We start from the raw sequence: 18187 nt of genomic DNA, 5'->3' as shown, positions 1-18187 counted from the left end.
GACCATCGTGCAGCCTCTCTAGAACATAATGCAGCATCTCTGGACCATCATGTAGCCCCTCTAGACCATTATGCAGTCTCTCTAAACCATCATGCACCCCCACTAGATCATTCTTCAGCCTCTCTAAACCATCATGCACCACCACTAGATCATTCTTCAGCTTCTCAAAACCATCATGCACCCCCACTAGACCATCATGCAGCCTCTCTAAACCATCATGCCGCCTCTCTAGACCATCCTACAGCCTCTCTAAACCATCATGCCGCCTCTCTAGACCATCCTACAGCCTCTCTAAACCATCTTGCCGCCTCTCTAGACCATCCTACAGCCTCTCTAAACCATCATGCCGCCTCTCTGGACCATCATGTCTAGCCTCTCTAAACCATCATGTAGCCTCTCCAGACCACGATGCAGCCTCTCTAGACGGGCGGCGCGTGGCCGCGGCGCACGCGCGCCAATACAGGGCCGCGCCAATGCTACACGTACGCACGGCGGAGGAAAAGGAGGAAGAGGGGCGGGGAAGACCGCAGGGAAGACGAGGCGGACGGACGAACAACTCGTCAGAAAATAAAGTTATTTGGAGGAGGAAATGCGGCGTGATGTAATGTTGCGTGTGAACAGCGAGCAGCGCAGTGCGGGGCAGTGAACTTGAAAACCGCTGGCGGCACTTTCAGGGCGTGTGCAGTGCAGTGGAAGGCGAACGCACTCCGCCCTGCGGTCCAGTCGCTCCAGTCGCTCCAGCCGCCGGATTCCGAAGGACCGTTTCGTCGCTCTGTCTCTCTCGCACCTTCACGGAACACCCGACGAGTGCGAGAGAGACAGAACGGTCCTCCGGAATCGGGCGGCTGTCATCCGGGAGTCCGAGGCTTTAATTTCTGTTTCGTGTTGTTTCTCATTTCGAGGGGCCGGGCGGGCCGGTGCAGCAGGTGTAATGTCTTGACGAGCAGATTCCCACAGGCTGCCCTCGCTGACCGCCGGACGCGCGCTCCTCCTTGTCGCTGGCCGTCGCTCTGTCTCTCTCGCTCCCATGGGGCGTCCCGAAGGGGTGCGAGAGAGACAGAGCGACGGTCCTCGGCCTGCAGGACGGCGAGGGCGGGGCGGCCGGCCATACCGCGGGGCGGGGTCCGCGGCGGGAGGGGCAAGCGGCGGGGCGGGGCGGGGCGGGTCTGGCCGCGTGGCGTAGCGGCCCAGTCTACCCATCAGGAACTCGCGCTATATAACGAAGGTGCAGCCGCCACCGCCGCAGTCCGCTCGAATCATTTGACCGGCCAGCACCGCGCCACTGCCGTCACTGCGTGCGTCGCCGCAGCGCGCCCAGTGCAAGCAGAGCGAGCAGAGCAAGAACTAGCAGTGCACCGCCACAAAGGGGATTAACGCCACCACCATGCTCGCCGTAAGTGTCCACGCGACCTGCCTGCTACGCGGTTGCGAGTGTGTGTGTGTGTGTGTGTGTGTGTGTGTGTGGTGTGTGTGTGTGTGTGTTGTGATCTTCTTGTGTTTGGATCGGAACCCCCGCCATTGCGAACAACAGTGAAAAACAAAGGATCGACCCTTAAAAGGATTAAGGGTAGGTTGAGGTAGAAAAGTTCACCCCTTCTGCTCAAAATCCATTTAACAAGGATCTCGCTCTCAAATTTGTATGTTAAATTTGAATAAAAAATGAAATATTTGATCGATGATCAAAAAGCCAGGATATCAGCTCCATAAGGGTTGTATTGTACTTTTGCAACCCTGCATTTTTTTCCCCACCTTCCCCCTGTGGAGGTGGGGCGGTGACTGCGTTTTTCTTTATCAACTCTTATTTATAGTTGAACCAATAACATTATGAATTCACTAGTTTCATAGGCTTAACTTTTTTCATTTTTTTTATTTTTAATGATTTCCAATGATTTTTTTTATGATTCAGGATTTTTGTTGTTTTGATTCACGCCAATTACCGGTGGCGAAACGAGCGTATCTCCCCCCCCCCAATCGCCCAAAAAATCCCCTGGATATTCGCATGGCGTGCTCACCGTCCTCCTAATTCCCAATCTGGACCTCTCAGCGCCGGGAGCTTCGGCGCGCCGTCCTCGGAACCATTGAACCACCCCTTGTCGCGTCCCGTCTCGCCTCTCTCTCTCTCTCTCTCCCCTCCCCCCCCCCCCCCCCCCCCCCCTTGTAGGAGGATCTTCCATCATTACCTCCAGATTATCGTCTTTCTAAGCCGCCGCGTCTGCTTCCTGGCGCGTATTGGCACTGCAGGCAGTCCCCGCGGCAGCACTGCAAAATCCCGCCAAGCCGCGTCAAGCCATAACGGACCACCACACCGTTAAAGCCGAGACAAAAGACGATCGCGTCGTCTGCTCGATCCGCTTCACAATACGCCGGCCTTCGCGAACCCGCCGCTCCTCGATTCGGAGGGGCCGTGCCGTGGTGTGCCGTGCCGTGGCGTGCCGTACCACGCCGTGCCGTCGTGCCGCGCCGTGCCCTGCCGTTCGGCGAAACGTCTTTGAGGCGAAAAGTAAAAGGGGGTCCTTGAAGGTCCTTGGGACGGTCCGGTCAGCCAATCGGCCGCTGGAAAGTGAATTGGACGGTGTCATCCCCGCACCACGCCACGCCACGCCACGCCGCGCCGTGGGGTCGCGACTCGCGACGCGAGGTGAGCGGACGGCGGCCTGTCACCCGCCACCCGCGGCCCGGCCGGCCAGCTACACGACGGTCTACACGACGGCCAGGACGGGCACGACGCCGCGGGGGTCAAAGTGCGTGCCGCGTCGGCCGCGGACCGGCCGGAGTGGTCGCCGACGCCGGTCTCTCCACTCCAGGGCTATTCGCTCGTTTTCGCGCGGACTATCTCGACCGAGAGCAGAACACTGATGAAACTTGAAGCGCGCTTGTGTGCTTCATTCGAGCATACAACTACGCTTGAAGACGGTTTAGGTCAAGCGTAGAAGAAATTCTCCCATGATGGAGGAGCGGAACGGGAGGCTCGAAGCCGAGCATACTAGCATACACGCTTAAAACCTTACGAAGTATTTTGAGCATACATATAACAAACTAATTTACTTTGTTATACGAAGAAATAGTTCGTAAATTACGATCAAGTATTTTCTTTGTAAGCTTATGCTCAAAATACTTTGTTTCAACAAACTGATTGCCTTTGTAAGGCCCAAAATAGTTTGTAAGGTTTTCTCGGTGTAGCAACCACTCAGCTTGGAGAGAGGCATAAAGGTATCGCTCTAGTTCTGCCGGTGAATTTCGAAATTTTGAACACCAACAAAGTTTCGCGTGCCCATTATTTTCATGTTCGCACCAAGGCACCGAAAAAAAAAATAGTTTTCGTTTCAATCTTTGAAAATTGACGGTCTCGTTTCAATTTTCGCGTCGGCGCGGCCGTGAAAGCGAGGCTGGCCGCAAACACAGTCATCGCGCGCATCCTCGCGCTCCGCTCGCGCGCCCGGAATGGCCGGACGGGCCGAACGCAGCTCAGCTGCTTTCGTCGCTCTGTCTCTCTCGCACCCACGGGGCGGGCCGTGTCGGTGCGAGAGAGACAGAGCGACGAAAAAGGTGCGTTGAGGCTGCCGCCGCGTACTCGCTCCGCGGCCCCGCGTACTCGTGGACCGCGCCGTGGGCCACGCCCCCTCGTTGCCGCCTCGCCTCGCCGCCCCGTGATTGAGTGCGGTGTCTTCGTGAAGCGCGGCCACTCTGCTTAGCAGGCCTTGGCTCGCCTTGGTCCGTTTTTGGGCGCGGCGCGGCGTGGCGTGCGATTCGGATTGAGGTTCAAATTGGCTGGGCTGGCCGCGCCAGGCCGCGTCGAGGACGGACACCGCGGGACTCCGCGGCGACGGCCTTTCTGTGTGCTCCAGCAGACTGATTCCGAGAGTCGTTTTCGCCGCTCTGTCTCTCTCGCACCTGAAGGGTGTGTGTGAGTGCGGGAGGGACGGGGCGACGAAAACGACTCTCGGAATCAGTCTGCAGCGCCCGAGCCAAGCCCAGCCGCCGCGGCCTGCAGCCCCTCGGGGCACCCGCAACCCGCACTCGATCGCGTCAACGTGACCAAGGCCCCCAGTAATGTCTTCGAGTCGTCCTCCGCATCCTCCGCGCCGCCCGCCTGGAGTCCGCTGCTGTCTCTCTCGCACCCCTACGTGCCGCGTCGTGGGTGCGAGGGAGACAGAGCGACGACATCGCTGTCTCTCTCGCACCCTTATGGGGACGCGCCTTGCGTGCGAGAGAGACAGAGCGACGACGTGGCCGTCTGTCACACCCCTCGGCAGTTGGGTGAAAGGCTGGCGTGATCCTTACCGGCCGCCACAGGCCACCATTAAGCCTCTGGAACCCGCTGACCGGCCACCGGCCGGACTAGACTCCTGCACACTGATTCCGAGAGTCGTTTTCGTCGCTCCGTCTCTCTCGCACCTACACGGGACGCCCCATGAGTGCGAGAGAGACAGAGCGACGAAAACGACTCTCGGAATCAGTGTGCAGCCCCACGGCGCGACGCGACACACCGCGTGTCGTACACGGCGCTACTTGTTAGCACACGCTTTTTACGAGAAATTCCGCGGCCTGCCTTTTCTCTCGCCCCCGCCAACGCCGCCGTCAAACCCAAAAGGCGCTACACTGTGTTCGCGCTTTCGGATTTCGGGCGTCGCGTCACGCGTCGACGGCGATGGATGTGTGAACGGTTTCTCTCTCTCTCTCTCGCTCTCTCTCTCTTTCTCTCTCTCTCTCTCCCTCTCTCTCTCTCCCTCTCTCTCCCGCGACAACGCCGCGGGCGACCGTGGGGCGGCGTGGTCGCTTCCTGCCACACTTTTGTCTCCGCGTTCCTTTCTTTCTGTCCGCGCGTCAGCCGGCATGGATCCGGGAATCCGGGATAAGAGCACCGCCCGCCAAAGTTGTTTGCTTTTATTGTTGTTGTTGTTGGTTCGCGGACCCACTGCACTGCAAAGTGGTCCGGACTGCCCCTTGTAGGGGTGCCGGCGCACCGTTGTTGTTGTTGTTGCGTCCGCGGCCAAGTTGCAGTGCAGTCTCGGCGTGACACGCGGCCCGGTTTGGTGTGCACTAAACGCCCCCACCGCACGGCGGCGCCAGAAGACTGATTCCGAGCGTCGTCGCTCTGTCTCTCTCGCACTCATGGGGCGCTCCGTATAGGTGCGAGAGAGACAGAGCGACGAAAACGACTCTCGGAATCAGTGTGCTGGCTGTAAGGACTCGCGACCGGCCGGCCGGCCGGGCGGATCGAGCCACCCCTGTCCCACGATGTTGTACAACGCCGCTATCGTTCCATCTGCAGAGATGCTCGGCGTGCGACGCGACTGTTTTACGACCCCCCTCCCCTTTCTCTCTTGTTGCTCTCTTGTTGTTGTTGTTTGTAATTTCTAGAGTCTCATTATTGCCAGGGCGCTACGGGCAGGGGCGCGCGGCCGGTCTCGGGGGTGTTTTATTGGGCCTGCCTTGGCCAGGTCGGCCTATGGCTGGCCCACAGTGCAGCGCGCGTGCGACGGCCCGAGCGAGCCTTGCAAGCGTTGCAATCGCGCCACAATCGCGGTGCAATCGGCCGGCATTGCGCGAGAACAACCGGACCAGATTTGCGCACGACGGACATGTGAGCGGCCGTCTGCGTGCGGTCGTGGCGGGTCGTGGGTTCGAGTGCGGCTACCTGCAAAAGTGTTGTGGCGTTTTCGGTTTCTCGCCGGTTGCTTTCCGCGGCGGTGCCGGCGAAGGAAGGTGTGACGCTGCATCAATGTGTCGCCCCGCGGCGCTGCGCTCTCTGAGCCCGAGAGTCGTTTTCGTCGCCCCGTCTCTCCCGCACTCATGCGGCGCTTCGTGTGGGTGAGAGAGACAGAGCGACGAAAACGACTCTCGGAATCAGTCTGCTGGGCGGGGTCGGTCGGGTCCAGCTGGACCACCGGGCCCTGGGAAAGAGACGGCCAGGATAAGAAGGCACCAGTGGGGCGGCGACGGCCACCTTCGCCCGCTCCTCTAACAAGCTCATTCATGAGGCTAAACTGGGCCACCCCCACCCCCGGCTCTCTTCAGGTGCTAACGGTGTGCGAAACTTCCAAGTCCCCCAGAGCGCCGAAGCGGCGCGCGCGCCGCCCTGCGGGGGACAGTCGTCGCTCTGTCTCTCTCGCACTCATGAGGCGAACCCTATGGGTGCGAGAGAGACAGAGCGACGGTGCTCGGAATCAGTCTCCGGCACGGCAATCACGAGCCGAAAACGAAAACGAAAGGAGTGCGCGTACTTGAACCGAGGACCCGGGACCCTGGAAGGACGAGGGCGAGGACGCGCGCGGCAAGGCACGCAGGGCCTGACTCCTTTCAGTCTCGTCCGCAGGGTCCTCTCTCCGAATCGCGTGCGACCTTGGCCGTGCCCTGGAGTCCAACTGGAGTCGCCCCTGTCCCCCCGTGCGTCCACTCCGCTCCAGTCGGCCCGCCGCCAGCCCGCTCCAGCGGACTGATTCCGAGAGTCGTTTTCGTCGCTCTGTCTCTCTCGCACTCATAGGGCGTCCCGTTTCGACGTGAGGGAGGCAAAACCGGGCAGGACGAACTCAGTCTTGCAGTAAGTTAGCTCGGCCGCGCGCCCTGGATTTGTTTGAACACGGAGTGCACACTGTGTGCGTGCCGCGTCCTCCAGCCCTGAGGCCGGAACCCTCCGCGCTGCTCCAGGGACCTCCAGCAGGCTGATTCCGAGAGTCGTTCTCGTCGCTCTGTCTCTCTCGCACCCGTACGGGGCATCCCATGAGTGCGAGAGAGACAGAGCGACGTAAACAACTCTCTGGAATCAACCCCGGCCGCGCTGGAACGCGAGACAGACGCGAGGCGGCAGATGTAACCAGTTGTTAGCGGCGTCTTTTTTCCAGCCGCCTCCGAAGGCCTGTGGCCGCACTCATCGCCCGCGCTCCTCCCTCTGTCTCTCTCGCTCTTGCGGAGTGTGTCGTTGAGGTGCGAGAGAGACAGAGCGAGGAGTGCGGGCGGCGGCACCGCTCGACTGGTCGGTACGCGCCGAGTGAAGGGACGGATGACTCGCCGATAATTACCAGCCGGCTGCAGTCGTCTTCGTCGCTCTGTCTCTCTCGCACCTATACGGGACGCCCCATGAGTGCGAGAGAGACAGAGCGACGAGAACGACTGACTGGTCGCCTGTCGCCCTGCAACACGCCCTGCATGACAAGCTGCGCGTTGAACGGGCTTCGCTGCAGTCGCCGTGGATTTGCATGTTCGGCGAGTTTCTCGGTGATATTCCAAGTTTTGGCGCCTCGCGCGCTGCAACTAACTTGGGCGTCGCGCAGTCACGGAGTTGTGCGCAGGGAAAGGGGGAGTAGGGGAGGGGGGGGAGGGAGAAATCCGATTATTCGGGGGCTAGTTTGCGAAGCGCGGTTCCCACACACCTGCTAGGCCCTTCCCCTCTCCCCCTCCCCTCCCCTCTCCCGCACCTTTTCGGCGGTGGCGGCTGCTGGTGGGATTCGAACCCGCAGCCCGCACCGCCGCCACTCTCCCCCGCCCGCGCCGCCCGCGCCCTGGGCCATCACGTGCGCATGCGTCTCTGTCTGGGAATTAAATTGGAGGGATCCGAATCGACGAGCAGAATCGGCGGGGCGGGGCGCGTGTGGGTGGAGCGGTATGCAGTAGTCGTGGCGTAATGCGTGTGTGTGTGTGTGTGTGTGTGTCTAGATTGAGACAATGACCCAATTCCCGTGCTACGAGCGGTCCGAGGATTATTGGAGGCGATCAGTACGCCACACATGTGTGCGTGTGTTCCTTTTTATTACATGAGTTTATTTATCTATCCCTTCTGTTTCTCTCTCTCTCTCTTTCTCTCTCTCTCTCTCTCTCTCTCTCTCTCTCTCTCTCTCTCTCTCTCTCTCTCTCTCTCGCTGACGGACTGCTGCTAATGTGGCTGTCCCCGTTTACCTGTGCGGGTTGTGCATCGTTAGCGAGGCGTTGCAGTAAATCCGAACGTACACACGTGCTCCCTATTTGTTTTGGTAGCCCGTTGATCATCGTGTCCAGCGCTACTTTACACTAACGCGAACACACATGCGCACTCACAGACACACACACACACACCACACACACACACACACACACACACACACACACGGGCGAGAGGCGTGACGTGCCCCGGGACGGTAGCGCCGCCCCCCGCTGCGCCCGGCCGGCCTGGCCGCTCGCCGCACTTGTTCCACGGTGCCCCACACTGGACGACGAATAATCATAATTATTCCCGTCGAGCTGGGCTATAGGCTGGCCAGGCTGCGCAGACCGATTCCGAGAGTCGTTTTCGTCGCTCTGTCTCTCTCGCACCCTTACGGGACGCCCCATGAGTGCGAGAGAGACAGAGCGACGAAAGCGACTCTCGGAATCAGTCTGCTGGCCTGCCGCTTGACCCTCCCGTCCCCTCGCCGCTGCAACCACCGACTAGATCGCGGACACTTTGAGCAGGCGCCCCCGCGGCCGCGCCGCGCCTGCGGGCTGGTACTTTATTCCAAACACACGCCGCTGTCGTCGCTCTGTCTCTCTCGCACCCGCGGGGCGTCCCGTAAGGGTGCGAGAGAGACAGAGCGGCGAGCCCCCGCCGGCTGACCCCGCGGCGAGCGTGGCGCATTGGAAACTCGTTGAAAACGCGCGTGACATCGCCGGCAAAATGATGATCGTCATCGACGCTGGGTTGGCGGCGGCAATCCCTCCACGGTGTGCAGTGCAGAGCCTTTGCAGTGCAGTGCCTCCCAGTGCAGTGCCTCGCAGTGTAGCGACGGCGTGGCCGTTAGTTTGAGACTTAGACACGCTACCGCCCCGCCAGTGCCGCAGCCTGCAGCGTGCTCCCGGGGCAGAAGACTGAACGGGGGTCGCTCTGTCTCTCTCGCACCCATTCGGCGTGCCCCACGAGTGCGAGAGAGACAGAGCGACGAAAACGACTCTCGGAATCGGTGTACAGGTCGAGCAGGGCGCTCTCCCAGCCATCCTCCTTCAGCAGGGCTGCCGAGCGATTCCGAACAGTCGCTCTATCTCTCTCGCACCCCTACGGAACGCCATATAAGTGCGACAGAGACAGAACGACGCTCCGGCATCAGTCTGCCGCCGCTGCTGTTCTGTCTAATGAACATGCCCCTATAATTCGATCGCTCGACGCCGAGCTCGCCGTCGTCGCTGTCCAGGTCGCCGACGACGCCGTGACGGACGAGACTAGGCCTCTCCAGCCCCCTAGACAAGACGAGCCGCGCCCTGTTCTTCCACGCTCCACGACTAGGAAAACAGTTCCGCTACTGTTTCTTTTTCCCTTCGCATATTTATTTTTTCCATTTGCGAACGTAATCGCTCCGGTGCGTTTTGCGTGCACGCCGCGCGCTTGGCAGCGACCATTGTTGCCGCCGTGATTAATTTGGGGCGCGTGGCGCTCGATCTGTTTTACGGTGCCGTATCACTGTCGGACAGAGTCTACTCCGTCATGCGCCATGCCGGCAACACAGTGCTGCACGTCCGGAGTCTTATTCTAATGTGTGTTTGTGTGTGTGTGTGTGTGTGTGTGTGTGTGTGTGTGTGTGTGTGTGTGTGCGTGCCATATTGCTTTCGGGCCGCACGGCATTCCATATCAATTTCGAAAACGGGTGCGTGTGTGAGTGTGTGTGCGTGTGTGCCCAGCGGGTACGCAATGTTGGTGGCCTGGCACACCTTAGACACGACAGCCGGTCAGTAGGGCGGGGGGCAGGGGGGGGCAGGGCGGGGCAGTGCGGTTGCAGGGCGAGGGGCAGTGCGGGGGCGGGGCGCTGGACAGGGGGATTCCAAAGCACAGTGGGCCAGAAGACCGGTGGAGGCGGCCAAAACTCTAGACGCGTTTTGAGCTCCAGAGTCGCTAAACAGGGCTCGAACGGAACGTGTGACCCCACAAATGAATTCCTCGTTCGGAGAGCAATCCATTGGTGGGGTCACACGTTCGGTTCGAGTCCAATTCAGCGACTCCGGAGCTCAAAACGCGTCTAGAGTTTTGGCCGCCTCCACTGGTCTTCTGGCCCACTGTGCAAAGCCTCGTTTCGTCGCTCTGTCTCTGTCGCACTCACAGGGCAGCCCGCAGGGTGAGAAGGAGACCGAGCGACGATTCGGAATTGCCCCGCATGGTGTGGCGGGGGCGGGCCGGCTGCCTGATGGATACGCCCTGGCCAGGCCTTGCCCGGCCGGGCGAGGCGGTCCTCAGCACGATCCACATTGCATGCCCATTACCCCTAATGCGGGCAGAGTGGCGCGGCTTTGGCGTGCCTAGCGTGCCTTAGCGCCCGACGGCCGCGGGGTGGGCCGGCCCGCCGAACCGGGCTGTACCGCGTGGTGGCCTACCCTCTGTTCGTCAGGCGCTCCGCCGCGCGCCGCCCCGCCCGGCCACGCCCGGGACGGCAGCGCTCACCAGGCTGTGTCGCGCTGCTCGCAGCGCGTCTCTAGATCCCCCCCCCCCCTCTCTCTCCCTCTGCCCACGGGTATGTGTAACACGCGTCTCTCTCTGTCTACAGGCATGGGCCCTCCTGCTGGCCGCGGCCGCGGGGCTCGCGTCCGCCGACCGTCTGGAGAACACGTACCTGCCGCCCGCCAACGCCGCCACCGCCGGGGGCTCCGGGCTCGCCCCGCCTTCTTACAGGCCGCCTTCTCCTCCTCAGAACTCGTACCTTCCCCCGAGGAACAACCCCCCACCACCCCCTCAGAACTCCTACCTTCCCCCTAGAAACAACCCCCCGCCACCCCCGCAGAACTCGTACCTGCCCCCCAGGAGAAACAACCCTCCTCCCCCGCCCCCGTCCCCTCCGCGTAGACCCATCAGCTCGTACCTGCCCCCCAACAGGGCGCCTACCCCTTCATACGGACCCCCCGCCGCGCCGCCCCCACCTCCCCCACCCCCGCCAAGGCGGCCCGCCCCCGCCCCCACCAACAGCTACCTGCCCCCGACCTCCGGCGGCAACGGCGGCTACAGCAGCAACGGCGGCTACAGCAGCGGCGGCGGCGGCGGTTTCAGCAGCGGCGGCGGTAGCTTCGGCGGCAGCGGCGGCGGCTACAACGGCGGCGGCTTCGGCGGCGGCAACGGAGGGTCCGGCGGACGGCCCGTCGCCATCATCAAGCAGGTCAACGAGAACAACGGCGACGGCACCTACACCTTCAGGTACGACTCGCACTTCTCTTGTCGACGGTCGCTGCAGACTGATTCCGAAAGTCGTTTTCGTCGCTCTGTCTCTCTCGCGCCTATACGGGGTGCGCATGAGTGCGAGAGAGACAGAGCGACGAAAACGACTCTCGGAATCAGCCTCCTGATCGGGCGGTAGCGCGCCGCGTTCGCCTCGCCGCGCGCGGGTATGACGAACGGGCCACGCCGGGCCACGCTGGGCCGCTGCCAGGATTCGTTGTTAGCTAAGAGCCGCGAACAAAAGCTTCATTTGAACGAGTTTGGCGCGGCGCGGCGAGGCGGTGCACTTGCGCGCCCCCGCTGCGTCCAGCACTCGATGCAACACTCGTGCGGCGAGCAGCAGGACGGTGCCAATTGCTCCTCGCGCGCCCGCAGGCTGATTCCGAGAGTCGTTCTCTGTCTCTCTCGCACCCTTGCGGGACGCACCGCGAGTGCGAGAGAGACAGGGCGACAGTTCGGAATCAGTCTCCTTGCGCGGGCGCCCCGCGTGCTCGCCTCGCCACCACACTGGGCACATCGCGGCGCCGCGACGCCGCGGGCGAGGACGCGCGAGACGCTCCCGCAGGACGTAGTGCAGTCCGATAGCGCGGCCGGCAGGCCGAGTCCGAAAAACTGTCGCTCTGTCTCTCTCGCACTCACACAAGGGTGTGAGTATGAGTGCGAGGGGGACAGACAGAGCGGTGGAATGGAGCGTTCGGAACCGGCGTGCGGTGCGTGCGCGCGGCGCGCGGCAAAGGTGATGCGGTCCAATTAGAAGCAGGTGGCGCGGCGCGGTGCGGTCCCTCGCAAGGCCGCGGTCTGCAGCCGCAGCAGACCGATTCCGAGCGTCGTCCCCGTCGCTCTGTCTCTCTCGCACCTTTATGGAACGCCCCATGAGTGCGAGAGAGACAGAGCGACGAAAACGACTCTCGGAGTCAGTCTGCTTAGTGCGGCGCCATCTCGCGGCTTTGTACCGCACCGCGAGGGATGGGATGGGCCGCGCGTCCGCGGTCCCCTTATCCCCTTATCGCGTTTATGACTGCCGTCAGGCCGGCCAGGTTGCGGCCCTGATTTATTTAACGGCCCTGACGCCTCTTATACCCCGCGGCCAAGGAGGTCAGCAGAGCGCCGACCATGCCGAATAATTGGACTAATTCTCGCGTATAGCGCTTGTTGTTGTTGTTGTTAGTGATGTTAGTGCTGTTGTTGTTGCTGCTGCTTTTTTCGCAGTGCCCTTTCGGTGTGCATTCCGGGCCGTCGTCGCTTTGTGGCGCCCAGTGACTGGGCCCCAGTCGACCCTCGGCCGCCATAGGCGCGGCTGGGGCGTGTACGTCTTTGCGCCTTATGCCAGTGCAGTGCGCAGCGCGCGCATATTTGAACATTTGAACTTTTCCCGCGCGCGCGCGCGAGTCTCGGTCGCTCGGCCGCGGAGTCCAGTTGTTCCTTGGCAGCGTCCCAGGCCATCCGTCATGTCAACAAGTCGAGCTGGGGGGGGGGGGGTCATGCGGGCGGGCTACGCGGAGGGGCGTAAGAGCAAGAGCTGCTTTGTCGCAGAGTGTTGGCTTTGCTGGACGGAGGAAAAAAAGAAAGGGTGTAGTGGAGCGAAGGCGGAAGCCCTGCGCCTATTAGTGTGCTGGCTTGCAGGGCAGTGCCTCTGTCTCTCTCGCACTCACGGGGCGTGCCGCAAGGGCGCACGGGTGCGAGAGAGACAGCGCGCTGCTTCTGTCCAGCGCGGAGATGAATGGACGAGATCGGCGTCAGCGCTGCCCGCTGCCCGTTACCGCAGCGTAAGCGTGCCCCACGCCAGGCACCGCCGCTCCGTCTCTCTCGCGGCCCAGCGGCACGCCCCGCGAGTGCGAGAGAGACAGAGGCTCTGTTTGGCGTCGAGCTGCGGGCAGTGCGGGCCTCCCCTCCCAGTCCATTAGCAGGCAGGACGGCCGGGTCACGAGAGCGGCCCGGAGTAGGGCAAACACACACAGACACACGTCCACCTGTCAAAACGCCGCGCGATTCGCTTATATTTAGACCGGCTTGGCTCGCGGCCGCCAGCGTTAGTAATTCACGGTTTCTACCCGGCAAAAACAAAACGCCGACCAGGACTCGAACCGGGAACCTTAATATCAGCATGCAGATGCGCTGTGCGCTCGGCTAATGTGACATCGCCTTTTTCATGCCGCAGCTACGAGACCGACAACGGCATCCAGGCCGAGGAGCGCGGCGAGCTGAAGCCCGACGGCGGCGAGGGCATCCAGAGCGCCCAGGGCTCCTTCTCCTTCACGGCGCCCGACGACGGCCAGCGCTACTCCGTGCAGTACACCGCCGACGAGCGCGGCTTCCTGGCGTACGGCGACCACCTGCCCACGCCGCCGCCCATCCCCGAGGCCATCCAGCGCGCCCTGGCGCAGAACGCGGCGGACGAGGCCAACGGTGTGGTGGACGACGGCAGCTACAACGGCATCGGCGCGGGCGGCGGTAACGGCGGCTACCCGTCCGGCCCGGCCGGCGGCGGCAACGGCGGCTACCCCTCCGGCCGCCCCAGCAACGGCGGCTACCAGTACTGAGCACCACCGACTGACTGTTCGTTGGGCTGCAGTGTAGGTCCGGGTGGGTGCGCCTCCAGGGCCTCGCAGGGAGGGAGACGACGACGCGGTGACGTCAGCGCGCTCTCATTGGATGGATCAGCCGCCTCAGCACTGTGATTGGCAGTGGCGGATCCAGAGTCGACCTGAGGGGAGGTTTAAGTAGCATCTTCTGCCTACTTCCAGGGGCAAAGTGTGGCTCTTTGCCTACTTCCAGGGGCAAAGCGTGGCTCTTTGCCTACTTCCAGGGGCAAAGCGTGGCTCTTTGCCTACTTCCAGGGGCAAAGCGTGGCTCTTTGCCTACTTCCAGGGGCAAAGTGTGGCTCTTTGCCTACTTCCAGGGGCGAAGCGTGGCTCTTTGCCTACCTTTCTGGCGACCTGTCTAGAGGCCATAAGGGGCGGAGGGGTCAATTGTCCTTTCGCCCTACACTGGATCCGCGCCTGATGATTCGATGTTTCCGCCAAAGCCTGCCGAGTTGTCACCTCTCTCCCTGCGAGTCTCTCTGCTCCGGGTGCCCCAAGTGGGGGCGTCGGAGCCTGCCTGAGAAATGGCTTCCCGAACACGGCGCCCGCGTCGGTATGAAAAATCGCTGCGATGCCAAACGCCATTACTCGTTCGGGCATTTCCGCTCGGCTCGGCCGCACTGGACGCGAGCAGCCTTGAAGCGGGGCTTACGCCTCAATCTTATCTCTCTCTCTCTCCCCGCGCAACGACTCGCCCCGACACGACTTTCCACTTTGTCATAGAAAGTTGTCATCTTCGGTTTTGTAATTGCGAAAGCGAGTTGTCGAAACGGACCAACATTATTCGCGGGGGAGGCGATCCATTTCGGCCGAGAAGCTCCGAGTGGCGCGCTGCAGCCGCGATGGCGGATCTCAAGAAGCAGAAAAGTTACCATTTTTTTGTGAAATGTCTGTCCTTAGCCTTAGTCATAGTGTCGTTGGCGCTATCAGACGAGTATCTAAAGCTTGGCAGACCTTGGCACTGTGTTCAAATCCCTGTACATTCCGTTTTATAATGTGTTCATCGGAGGCCGTCGGAGGGTCTGATAGTGTTAATTTATTCGATTGTTACCTGACGCCGGAGTTACCAGCCTACAAATAAGAGCTCAATAAAGACGTAATTTTTTTTGTATAATTGGCCACGCTCTTATGTTTGCATTCCCTGCTTACCCTGCACCGCACTGTACTGATCCCTCAATTTATAAACTGGACGGTTTGTTCAACTATCACCATTCCCAAACAACACTCCATTCTCTGGACCCAACTCAAGAAATGCCCTCGTTTCTCGGACCCTATTCAAGCTCCCCGACAAAACGTTCAAGTTAGATGGACCAAAACGAAGGTGGTCGAGAGACCAAAAAGGCTGAGGTCAGCAATCGGAAGGACCGGCGTTCGATGCACAGCGTTTCTTTACCTTTACCTACTCCCTCCCACCTCTCCGCCCCCTCATGATACGCTCGAAGTAAAACAAAGTCCTAGTTCAAATGAAAGGCAGACCTCCCCCCCCTCTCTTCCTTTATGATGTGTGCGATCCGAATAGCTCGGACTAACAACCCGTGCGAACAAACCCTCTTACGTATCGCCTTTTCTCGGAGCCCATCTCTGCAGACCAATCCTGAGAGTCGTCGCTCTGTCTCTCTCGCACCCATGGAGGGTCCGTTCAGGTGCGAGAGAGACAGAGCGACGTAAACGACTCTCGGAATCAGTCCGCTGTCTTGCTTTACGCCCGGCCGATTATCTGATGAGTGCCTGAAAAGCCCCACCGCAACGGTTCCCGCGATTCCCCGACCTTATAGGCGGCCTCCCCGCGTGGAGAAATCATTAGAGAAGATTCCCGTATTTTTCATATTTCCGCACTTCATTCATTCCAACGTATTGCTCCTTCAAACTTAGTGGGCAATTAGTTCTAAGTCCTACCCTAGAGCGAAAGACCATTTCAGTCGTCGTCAAGAGAAGGAAAACCGTGATCAAAAATCGGGAACTGGCAGCGCGCCACCTGGCGGCCCGCACTGTAAACTGCCCTAATCTGAAGTTTGGTTTGGAAGACGTTCACAGCAACGGCCGCGCTGCTGGTTTCTTCTGTTTGATCCTTCTGTTTTGACGAAGAAAAGGTTTCATTCGTAACATCGTGTTCGTCGCTCTGTCTCTCTCGCACTCACGGGCGTCCCGTTGGGTTGCGAGAGAGACCGAGCGACGAGGCGCTGTGTGTGCGGAATCAGGCGCCCGTACACTGTAACAGGGAGGAGCCGAGGGAGTGGTCTGCGCGGTGGAGCCGAACGGACGGCGATAGCGCTGCGGCAGCCGTCTGATTCCGAGCACTGCTTTCGTCGCTCTGTCTCTCTCGCACTCATGTGGCGGTCCGTAGGGGTGCGAGAGAGACAGAGCGACGAAGCAGTGTTCGGAATCAGACGGCAGCTTGTTGAGGTTAGAACGGCCGCGTCTCGTCTCGCCGCGTCCAGGCGGTCGACGTCGTCGTCGTCGTCGTCAGCCATCACGGATCGCGGACCACCGGCGAGCTGCAGCGCGGCAGGCCGGCACCGCGCACTGCTTTCATCGCTCCGTCTCTCTCGCACTCGAGGGGCGTCCCGTAAGGGAGCGAGAGAGACAGCGAGACCTGCGTTCGGAATCAGCCCGCAGCAGCGTACGCCGCACTACTACGACTTTGTGAGCTAAGCTCCGATACAAAGTCTCCACTGCGCTGTAAACTGAGCCAACGGCTCGGCTGATTTACCGGCGTTTTACTTTAATAACAGCGTAGTGGACGCCAGACGCACACTGGTGCGGCGCGAGGCCTCCACGACGTGGACCTCGTCGTCTCCGCGGGGGGCAGCCCCCTTGGCCCCCTAGGCCGTGGCTTGCTTGGTGGTGACACTGTCACTGGTATGGGTCACGGCGGCGCCCAGTGGGCCAGCGGAAGACTGGAGGAGGCGGTCAAAATCCCGGACGCTTTTTGAGCTCCTGAATCCCCAAATGGGGACTCGAACAGAGCGTGTGACCCCACCAATGGGTAGCTCTCCGAACGAGGAGTCCATTGGTGGGGTCACACGCTCGGTTCGAGTCCTGTTTAGCGACTCTGGAGCTCAAAACGCTTGCAGCCGCCTGCGCTCTTGGCACTGTGCGACGTCGCTCGGATGACTGATCCAGGATGATTTCGACGCTGCTTTGGCCATTCGGATGCGCCATGAGTGTGGTAGAGACAGAGCGATGAAAGCAGTACTCGGAATCAGGCTGCTGACGGCGCTCGTCGCGTGAAGTTCAGTCGCGAGGATCTAGTCCCCTTCGAAAGAAAATTAATCAGGTCCAGTTACGTTTATTAAGCGTATTGAGCACTCCCGTTTTCGGCGGGACACCGACAATAAATTACTCCACCGCGGCGCCCTCAGTAGCGGTAGCCGCCGTTGGCGGGCGCGGGCCCGCTGGGCGGCCCGCCCTGGGGGTAGCCCGCGCCGTCGCCGCCGTCGTCGGACGCGCCGCCGCCGGCAGCCTCCTCGGCGGCGTTCTGCGCGAGGGCCTTGAGGATGGCCTCCGGGATGGGGGGCGGCGTGGGCAGGTGGGCGCCCTTGGGCACGAAGCCGTTCTCGTCGGCGGTGTAGGAGAGCTCGATGCGCTGGCCGTCGGGGGCGGTGTACGAGAAGGAGCCCACGGCGCTCTGGATGCCCTCGCCGCCCTCGCCGCCCGGCTTCAGCTCGCCCTTCTCCTCGGCCTGGATGCCGTTCTCCGTCTCGTAGCTGCAAGTGTCCAGGACGCGTTAGTTGGGTGCCGAACCACGGCCGAAGTTAACACTACACAGTGGGTCAGCGAACACCGGCGCCAAAAACTCTGGACGCGTTTTGAGCTCCAGAGTCGCCAAACAGCACCCGAACCGAACGCGTGACCCCACCAATGGATTCCTCGTTCGGAGAGCAAGCCATTGGTGGGGTCACAGGTTCAGTTCGAGCCCCATTAGCGACTCTGGAGCTCAAAACGCGTCCGGGATTTTGGCCGCCTCCACCGGTCTTCTGGTCCACTGGGCTCTGCACAGCAGACTGATTCCGAGATACGTTTTCGTCGCTCTGTCACTCCGGCACCCATACAGCGGACGCCCCATGATTGCGAGAGATGCGTACAGAGCGATGAAACGAATCTGGGAATCAGGTCTTCTGTTCCGCTTTCTTTCAAACCTGAACATGTAGGAGCCGTCGCCGTTGTTGACGTTCTCCAGCTTGATGATGCCGATGGGCTTGGCGTTGCCGCCGCCCGGCGCCGCGCCGCCGCCGTTGCTGCCTGCGAGGTTGGCCCCGCCGTTGTAGCCGCCGACTCCTCCACCGCCGCCACCACCACCGCCACCGTTCCTGGACGGGGGCAGGTAGCTGTTCTGCGGGGGCGGCGCGGGGGCGGCCAGGTTGGCGCCGCCGGCGGTGCCTGCGCTGGCGGGCGGCAGGTAGGTCTGGTCCAGCTTGGCGGGGGCGGCGCTGGCGCAGCCCGCCAGCACGATGCAGGCGGCGAG

The 18187-nt window shown here is 61.3% G+C and overlaps 2 protein-coding genes across 2 annotated transcripts; one reads left to right on the top strand and one right to left on the bottom strand.

Annotated features, from left to right (window-relative positions):
* The first annotated feature begins 1258 nt into the window (after positions 1-1258).
* LOC117650107 (pupal cuticle protein 36a-like) lies at positions 1259-14836 on the top strand. The gene is made up of 3 exons (XM_034393421.1): positions 1259-1393; positions 10479-11119; positions 13299-14836. Exons 1-3 carry the CDS (start codon positions 1385-1387, stop codon positions 13678-13680), a joined length of 1032 nt encoding a protein of 343 aa, XP_034249312.1. The 5' UTR covers positions 1259-1384; the 3' UTR covers positions 13681-14836.
* LOC117649623 (pupal cuticle protein 20-like) lies at positions 14770-18093 on the bottom strand (the record flags this gene model as incomplete). The annotated part of the gene is given in 4 exon segments (XM_034392522.1): positions 14770-14793; positions 17183-17429; positions 17862-18069; positions 18072-18093. Coding segments are annotated over 4 exon segments (501 nt in total), but the record flags the coding sequence as incomplete, so codon positions are not given.
* Between the last annotated feature and the right edge of the window lie 94 nt (positions 18094-18187).

This window comes from Thrips palmi, unplaced genomic scaffold (genome assembly GCF_012932325.1).
Source record: "Thrips palmi isolate BJ-2018 unplaced genomic scaffold, TpBJ-2018v1 HiC_scaffold_4, whole genome shotgun sequence".
In the NCBI taxonomy this organism is placed as follows: domain Eukaryota; kingdom Metazoa; phylum Arthropoda; class Insecta; order Thysanoptera; family Thripidae; genus Thrips; species Thrips palmi.
This window is presented reverse-complemented; position numbering and strand designations above follow the sequence as displayed.

What these genes read in the sequence shown, in the direction of transcription:
- LOC117650107 (XM_034393421.1), top strand. An exon ending in GACGGCACCTACACCTTCAG is followed by an intron (nt 11,120 to 13,298) that starts GTACGACTCGCA and finishes TTCATGCCGCAG; the next exon opens with CTACGAGACCGACAACGGCA.